The 9,003-nt window shown below is 38.1% G+C and overlaps 1 protein-coding gene across 4 annotated transcripts in view; it reads right to left on the bottom strand.

Moving 5' to 3' along the window:
- Positions 1-1,025: 1,025 nt before the first annotated feature.
- Positions 1,026-9,003, bottom strand: part of LOC114303254 (farnesyl pyrophosphate synthase) — a 116,825-nt gene continuing 108,847 nt past the window's right edge. For 2 of the 4 annotated variants that reach the window (XM_082884881.1, XM_028248380.2), the window contains 11 exons: positions 3,775-3,799; positions 3,502-3,617; positions 3,289-3,375; positions 3,056-3,172; positions 2,892-2,980; positions 2,729-2,780; positions 2,206-2,301; positions 1,951-1,995; positions 1,780-1,869; positions 1,621-1,692; positions 1,026-1,454 (listed from right to left, as the gene is read on the bottom strand). In XM_082884881.1, coding sequence (XP_082741007.1) covers positions 1,326-1,454; positions 1,621-1,692; positions 1,780-1,869; positions 1,951-1,995; positions 2,206-2,301; positions 2,729-2,780; positions 2,892-2,980; positions 3,056-3,172; positions 3,289-3,375; positions 3,502-3,617; positions 3,775-3,799 — 918 coding nt within the window. In that variant the 3' untranslated portion in view covers positions 1,026-1,325. Of the gene's footprint in view, positions 1,455-1,620; positions 1,693-1,779; positions 1,870-1,950; positions 1,996-2,205; positions 2,302-2,728; positions 2,781-2,891; positions 2,981-3,055; positions 3,173-3,288; positions 3,376-3,501; positions 3,618-3,774; positions 3,800-6,610; positions 6,616-9,003 lie in introns of those variants that run through there. The other 2 variants (XM_082884882.1, XM_028248387.2) reach the window with 2 other exon arrangements.

Here is a 9,003-nt window from a genome sequence, read left to right as displayed (position 1 = left end):
TTTAAATTTGCTAAAAAATAAAAATAAAAAATAAAAAAGGAGAAGTCGACCTGTGGATAAAGATGTTGGATAAGATTATTTATTTTATTCCTAATACAAGTTATTTTATAATTGGTTTGAATTTTATGACTTACAACAATTTATTAGGGGGTATTTTCATAGGGTATTGGGGGTATAATTTATTCCAAGAGAGTTGGGAAAAATTATTTTATTTATTTAATTTAGGCAAAATGACTAGGGTGGTGTTTGATAAGTGATTTTGGGGCTAAAATAGTCACAAAAAACAAAATAAGTTATTTTAGTCACAACAAACAAAACATCACATCCAACTCATAATCATTACATTATTCTCTCACAAAAAAAGTTAAAAAATTCAAAAAGCCATTCCCAAGCCAAGCTTTTTAGCCCAAGCTAAAATAATAAAAAAAAAACTAAAAAGTCAACCCACTTCCCAAACGGAAAGTATTCGTTTGGTAAACATTTTGGAGCTAAGAGCATCCCCATCTCTCTTCCTAAACCCACTCCTTACCTATTTTAAGGGGTTAAAATCTCTTTATACACCTCCATCAACTCCTCTAAACAATTCCTTAAATTAATTTTTACTACAATAACTCCCTATTTGAAGGGAGTCACCGTAACTCTCTTATATTATATTTATTATTATTATTATTTTTGCTTTACTTTGTTTAGGGATTGCAGTACATATATATGATTTTTATTTTTTAAAAAATTTATAATTAAAAATTATATTTTAATAAAATAAAGAAAAAAAAAATTGTTAATAGAATAGAAAAGAATAAGGAGTCTGTTAAGGGAAGTAGATGAAAAAGTAATTCTTAAAATGGGAAAAGAATTTTTTAATAATATTTTTGGATAAAATTTAAGTATGTTCTAAAAAAGCACACAAAAAGACAAAATAAACTATATAAGCCCATAAGACAAAATGTCACATCCAAATCACAATCATTATACTTTTTTTAAAAAAAAAAAAATCAAAAAAGTCAAAAAATAAAAGCCAATGAAACTAAAAGTCTCAACACAAAAAGTTAATTACCGTAATCAATGTCAAACAAAGCTTAAAGTACACCATTGAAACAACTTATCCTGGAAACAGTTGGCTTAGACATCATTAACAAAAAAGATTCAACGTACCACCTTCTTCTGCTAACACAGAGAGAGAGAGAGAGAGAGAGAGAGAGATTTTGGAAGCCAAAGCAGGAAAGCCAATTACATAAAATACAAACAAAATATTTCCCTCCATTTGGAGAATACAAACACAAATCAGCTAGGAATCCCATCAAAACCACCTGTTTTTGGTGAAATTCCTACTTCTGCCTCTTATATATCTTCGCCAAGAACGATTTCAGCACTGCTTGCACTGCTTTACTAGCATGAGCTTCAATGGACTTGACTAGCTTCTCGTAACTCTTGCTCTCATACTCTGCAAATACACCCTATAACAAAAATGAACAAAGACAATTCATAAATGAAATGTTGCAGTTTCAACACCCTGCATGTGCAAATAATGTGTTTTTTTCCCCCACCAAACTAGTTTTTTTTTTTTCTTTCAGAAAACATATTGTAAAAATATCACAAGCGCGAAGGCTGGAGAAAAGACACCTGAAGATTGAGAGCTTCATAAAGTTCCTTCACTTTTGCCACACATGTTGGATCGTCTTTTCCATAGTTCTCCTGAAAACAAAAGACTCAGAATAGATGAGCGAATACAGTAGCTGTTAGATCAGAGACTAATTCATAAGAAGGTAATGTCTTCCTTACATATAACAACTTTTTTTGTTCCTCGTTACAAAGTTCCAATGCTTTTACAACCAACCAGGAACACTTAAAATCTTCAATATCTGTTCCAATCTGACAAAGCAAAATATCAAAGATTTTTAGCTCTCCATAAAAACAAATCAGCGATTGGTAGTCAACAACGATCGAACTTACCTTGCCAATCACATCAGGATGACCAAAACAATCTAGGTAATCATCCTACAAAATATATCAGCAGATTATTGATTATCAGGCCCACAGTCCAAATTTTCAGGAAAGGAAATAAATAATTGCTTTGTATGAGAAACTTCAAATCTCAAAGCAATATGGTGTTTTGAGTTTCTTTAAGATATCGCAAGGTTTCCTTTGCATTCCAGTTATTCTTGAGAATAATAAGAAACGATAACTATTGAAGGTGATAACACTTGCCTGCACTTGAAAATAGGTTCCCATTTCAATGAGTATGTTCTTCACATCAGTATGATTGTCCAGATTCTCGCCTGCCATAAGCAGTGCACATGCCACCTGGATGCATATGGCAATCACAAGCAAATTAAAAAGGAGTACTCTTGATACGGTTCCAGGAAACATAGAACTCTGTAGGTCTGAGTTTTCAGATCACATGCTGTTACTTTGTAAATGAGGCATCAACAATGCTTGTCAAGCATTTATCAGACTTGAATGTAATTTAAACACTGAAAAGAAAAACAATATATGTCCTTTTTCTCTTCTTAGTAGGGTCATGCGATTCTTGAAACCATGGCCATTAAAAAAAAGGACCTAATGAGGAAGTAAAATTATTTTCAAGTTAACAAGTCCCATATTTACATATAAAGCATCTTCAGTTGAGAACTTCTTCAAGACAAAAGATAATTAGAAATAGGAACCATAATCATCCTTCATACAGAACAACATGAGTTATGAACATTAGAAGAGGAGAATTTTTACTCACTGGCAGGTAAAATGAGTAGTAAGCAGTTTTGTACTGAACAATCCGATGGTGACTGCAAGAAAACACAATCATTTTTATACTTAACTAAAACACGGATTTAGACATCAAATCAGTTTGAAAACAAAATTAGGAAGAAATAAAACCATTTAAAATTCTCACTTACAGAGGCAATGAATACTTCGATAAATCTTTCTCTCCCTCAAGTGTGGTGATCAAATCTATCATCTGTCCACAGGCTGTCTGAAATTCCACCTGTTCAAACATGGTCAAGATTAGTTGTGAGTATAGAATAGAAATGAAAACTCATTCATCCTCTTCTATGCAAACCTCATTAAATAAATCCAGCAAATCCACATAATAAGGCTTTCCTCTGAAATGCTTTTTGAGAATTCTTGGGATATGGTTGCGGAGAATTATGCCATCATTGATGGCAATCATACCAACCTACAACAAAAACTTCAGAAGTTAATAACTCAGTCCAATCAAAATAACAATGATAAACATGTTAGTTAAGCAAAACAGAAAAGAGGAACCTAATTTCCAACTATAGACTCGCATACCTTCGGCTTTCTGAACCAACACGGTTGACCTCGGCGTGTATGAGAGCTATCCATAATATCATCCAGAACAAGAAAATATGCTTGAAGCTGCAAGAATCGTTGTCAAGACTGTCCAAATTAATATGCAACATAAAGTGAACTATAAAAATATTGAATTTGGCAAAAAAAATGCAGAGTAGGGCCACAAACAGGAAAGATGTTAGGCAGCCATACCCATTCAATGCACCACCCAAGCGCGCAGGCTAGAAAAACTTCATCATCAGTTAGTTCCTTTCCTTCTTTCAGCAACTTGTAGCTGTCAATAACAGAGAGGCCTCGGTTCAACTTTCCTGCAGACAAAACAAAATCAGTATATGCTATTGAACTAACATAATCTTTTAAATTTATTTAATTCCAGTTCCATGAAACGTAAAGTTCTTGCACAACCAGGTCATCAAATTGAAGCAGAAAATTTCTTAACATAAAATGATACTATTTTGTTCCAACCTCCAGGTACATTGTAGTCCAGCATCTGCAACAAAAGGAGCACAGAACTATGATTAAGACACAGAAACGGCAGTAGTTTCATGAAATGGGTAAATAAACAGTAGAGCTCTAGAAGACAAATGATCAAAATCATAAAGGCTAATGCACATTAGACAGACAAAGATATATCAATAAGTAAACAGATACATACAACCGTTAAATTCAATGCCCGATTAAATTCCTTGAAGCCATTCCTATTAAAAAATATCATAGGATGCATAAATCTTCATTCTTGCATCAATGCAACCAAATTGACCACACCAATTGGAAATTTCCATATCAATCCTGACGGGGTTAACAAGTTATTGCTAGATTTACATTCCACAAGCATGCATTCAAACTAACAATTTCCCGGGGTTAACAAGTTATTGCTAGATTGACATTCCACAAGCATGCATTCAAACTAACAATTTCCCACAGAGTAGTCAAACATTCATGGGCAATTCAAAGTTCTGGTTTTCCTTTCCGCTGCCCTCAATGTTTCCCACTTCTTTTCATGGTGAACTGCAATAAACCAATGGAGTTTTATTTGTTGAATTGGGCATTTAAGTTTGAGGAGAGATTAAGGGCCTGTTTGGTCGTGTTTTCCTAGAAAAACACGTATAAATTTGTTTGGAGAAATGTTCTTAAAAACTGTCTTCAAGAATGATTTTTGAAAAAAAACCCACTTTTTAGGAATATTAAAAGTTGTTGGGTCTGTTAGGATTAGGCACACCCAGAAATCAATCACACAGAAAAAAGAGACAAGATATTTACGTGGTTCGGCAATAGCCTACGTCCACAGGAGAGATATCACTATAACATTTTCCCGGAGGGAGTTCACAACACACACCTCACTCTCTCTCTATAGCACTCTCACTCACAGATTACACTCTCTGCTCTATCTTTCTCTTTCTGATGAACTAACTCAGCTCACCTCTTTCCATTTTATATACAAACGGGAGGGAACAAAGTCAAGAAAAAAAGTTAATGGGCTGGCTGCCACCTACCATTCCCTCCTACTTCTTGACTTGGAGAGCCAACCAGCCAACCTCCAACTACTCCTCTATGTGGGCTGGAGTTAACAACTCTCTCCCTCTACGCCCATATGGATAACTGACTTCTTACTTGAAGTTCATCCTGATCAGATTCTTGCAAACTTCCAGTTTGTCTCTGGTGACAACCTTGGTCATCATGTTAGAAGGATTCTTGTCCGTGTGAATCTTCCCCGGCTTCATCAGCTGCTTTTCCATCACTTCTCGTATCCAATGATACCGGACATCAATGCACTTTGTACACGAATGCTACATGGAATTCTTACTTAGATCAATTGCACTTTGACTATACAATGTACCTTGTACTTTTCCAGCTGTGGACCCAATTCTTAGAGAAACCGCCTTAACCACAACATTTCCTTTCCAGCATCTGCGGCAACAATGTACTCTACCTCTGTTGTAGATAAAGCAAAATACTCTTGTAGTTTGGACTACCATGAAATAGCTCCTCCTGCAAAGGTGAATAAAAATCCTGATGTAGACTTTCTACCATCAAAATCACCTGCCATATCGGCATCTGTAAAAAACTCCAAAATTGGTTCAGCTCTCCTAAAACATAGACACATCTTTGAAGTTCCCTGCAAGTACTGAAGAATCCATTTGACTGCCTCCCAATGCTCCTTTCCTGGATTGGCGAGGAATCTGCTCACAACGCCAACTGCGTAAGCTATATCTGGCCGGGTACACACAATTGCATACATCAAACTTCCTACTGCGAAAGAATAAGGGATTGTCTCCATTTCTTTCCTTTCAGAGCTGGTCGTGGGACACGAACGCTTTGTCACCTTGAAATGGTTGGCCAGTGGTGTGCTGACTGGCTTGGCATTTTTCATGTTGAACCTTTCAATCACCCGTTCAACATATTTCTCTTGTGACAGCCATATCTTCTTGGCTTTCCTGTCACGAACAATCTTCATGCCCAAAATCTGCTGTGCTGAGCCTAAATTCTTCATGTCAAAATACTGCGACAAGTCCTTTTTCAACTTGTTGATCATAGTAATATCTTGTCCGATGATCAGCACATCATCGACATACAACAGTAAGATGATGAAGTTTTCATCCAAAAACCTTCAGAAATATATACACTAGTCTGCTACCGTTCTTGTGTACTTGTGATCCACCGTGAATGAATCAAACTTACCATTGTCTCGGCGCCTATTTCAGGCCATAGAGACTCTTCTTCAGTTTCGCAGACTAGATTCTATTTCCCTTTAACTTCAAATCCTTTTGGTTGCTCCATATAGATCTCTTCCTCCAAGTCACCATGGAGAAAGGCAGTCTTGACATCCATCTGTTCTACTCCAGATTCAAGCGAGATGTTAATCCTAAAGCTACTCGAATGGAAGTCATCTTCACAACTGGAGAGAAGATCTCATCAAAATCAATTCCCTTTTTCTGTCCAAAACCTTTGACCACCAAGCGAGCTTTATACCGCAATATTTTACCGTTGCCATCTTTCTTCAATTTGTACACCCATTTGTTTTTCAATGCCTTCCTGTCCTTTGGAAGTGAAACAAGCTCATAAGTGTGGTTCTTCTGCAAAGAACTCATCTCCTCATTCATGGCTTGCATCCAGCAATCTTTCTCTATATGACTCTTTGCTTCCGAAAAACTCTCAGGCTCCCCCTCATTATAGCATCTCCAACGATTCATTATAATTTTCACCAAATCTAAGTAAAAAAAAGGCTGATTTTCTCAATCTGATACGAGTAGCTCCAATGGTGTGCATCAAAAGCGAAAGGGACGTTTGGTGGGTCGACCGATCGGTCGACCAGTTAGGCTTTTCAAATTTATTTTTTTCCCTCCCTTTCTGTTCCCAATCTCTCCCTCTCTCTCTCTCTTCTCCACAAACCTTAAAGTCTCTGGTCTTTTCCATCTCCAATCTGTCCTTCTCCGTCCCTCTCTCCCCTCTGCTTCTATTCAATGCAAACTGAACCCAAGAAAGATAAGGGCTTGGTCTCATGGACACTTTTGCAACTTTAACCCCTCCTCACATCCCCAAATCTCCACTACCAACTCTTTTTTCCACTTCACTAGTTTCAGCAAGTTCAAACCCTCTTCAATTTCTCTTTCTTGCAGACCCATTAATAGTAGCTACTCTAATCCTCAAAAACCAATTCAAAAATGCAAATTTCCCAACAAACCCGCCTCTCCCTTTTTGGATTTGTTCAACAAAATCAAAGATAGTAATAAGTTGAAACACTCTTCAACAACCTCTGTTTCTTGCATACCCAATCATAGCTCAAACCCACAAAACCCAATTTCAAAATGCAATTTCTCCAACACGCCAACCTCTCCTTTTCCAATTTGCTCCCAGCTCTATACAAAATCAAAGGTTTAGCCTCTTCCAAGAAATGGATCTCTATTTTTCCAGGCTCTAATGGTGGGTCAGAGGGCTATTTGCAGAACGGAGGGTTTGGTGTGGCTCTATTGAGCGTGACCACGACGGCGAGAGTCCGAATCAGCCCTTTTGTGGCGACTCTAGCGGCGAATCCAACGTTCGTTTCAGGTTTGTTTGCTTGGATGATTGCTCAACCGACGAAGTTGATATTGAATTTCTTTGTGGAGAGGAAGTGGGATTTGAGGATTATGTTTGCTTCAGGAGGAATGCCTTCGTCTCACTCTACAGAAAATAAACCAGTTCGCAGATTGAGGAAGCCAGTCGACCGGTGGGTCAATCGGCCGAATGTCCGGCTGGTTGACCGGTTGGCCCACCCCAACGTTACAACACAGTGAAATGGTGAAATTTCGTGCTTATCCTTAGTTTGATGAAAGTTTTGTTCCGTTCTCAGTTTGATCACCATTGGAGAGGGAAAAAGTGACTTTTTTCATCAAATTTGAATTTGATGCTTAATCTGATGCAACGTTGGAGATGGCCTTAATAATCAGAATATACTGAGAAGCGGGATATTTGGTTGATGGTATGGCAGCCCTTCCAGATCTCTGCAACTGAGGCCCGGTTGCCTCTGGTTGAGGGGATTGCTCCCCCTGCTCAACACCCTCTTCATTCGGGTCTTCATCTCTTTACTCCTGATCCTTAATTTCTGGCATAAGATTCTGCAACTCTGGCACTTCTTGTTGCACATCATCACATCTAGCATTTTCTGATGGCTCAAGAGATGGGAACAAGTCTGGACTGATGACATCTCTAGACTTTGCAGACTTCTCAAAATCTACTACTGTCTGGTCTTTCTGGAACATATCTCTGCTCTTGAACATCTTCTTGTTCACTGGGTCCCACAACTTGTACCCAAATGCTGCATCTAAAAAGCCCATAAATATACATGGAGTGGATTTATCATCAAGCTTCTGTCTGTTTTTCTTGGAGATGTGTGCGAACGCCTTACACCCGAAGACTCTTAAGTGAGAATATTATACCTTTCTTCTGGACCAGACTTCCTCAGGTATCGCAAAATTCAACGGGACTAAAAGCGACCTGTTGATGAGATAACAGGCTGTATGGGCGACTTCAGCCCAAAATGACTTTGGCAACTTTGCCATTCTAAGCATGCATTTGACCCTTTCAATAATAGTGCGATTCATCCTTTCTGCCACACCATTGTGTTGTGGGATACCGAGAACTGTTGTCTCGTGCTGGATATTTCTACTGGCACAATATGCTTCAAAAGCATTGGAAGTGTACTCGCGACCATTGTCTGTGCGAAGACATTTCAACTTCTTCCCAACCTCTCTTTCCACCATTGCATGAAACTCCTGAAAGTGCTGGAATACCTCATCCTTCGTCTTCAAGAAATACACCCACAACTTCCTTGATGCATCATCAATGAAGGTCAAAAAATACTTGCGGCTGCCAAGTGACTCCACTTCGATTAGGCCACAAACATCCGAGTATACCATAATGAGCACTTCTGTTTTCCTCTTGCTCGTTGAACTGAATGATACTTAATGCTGCTTGCCGTAAAGGCAATGATCACATGGCATCAAGGCACTCCTTTTGGATAAGGATATCTTGGATTGCTTTGCCAACAGATGCAATCCCTTCTCACTCAAGTGAGCCAGTCTTCTGTGCCATAAGTCCGGTGACTCCTTGTCTTCTGCTGCATTAAGACTTTCCAAACAGATCTTCGTTTGAGTCTTGTACAGTGTTGAAGACATCTCTCCTCTGGCAATTGTCAAAGCTCCTCCTATAAACTTC

This window comes from Camellia sinensis, chromosome 8 (assembly GCF_055761805.1).
Source record: "Camellia sinensis isolate YWXY chromosome 8, ASM5576180v1, whole genome shotgun sequence".
NCBI classification, from domain to species: domain Eukaryota; kingdom Viridiplantae; phylum Streptophyta; class Magnoliopsida; order Ericales; family Theaceae; genus Camellia; species Camellia sinensis.
Note: the sequence above shows the minus strand (reverse complement) of the source record. Positions and strands in the feature narration are given on the sequence as shown.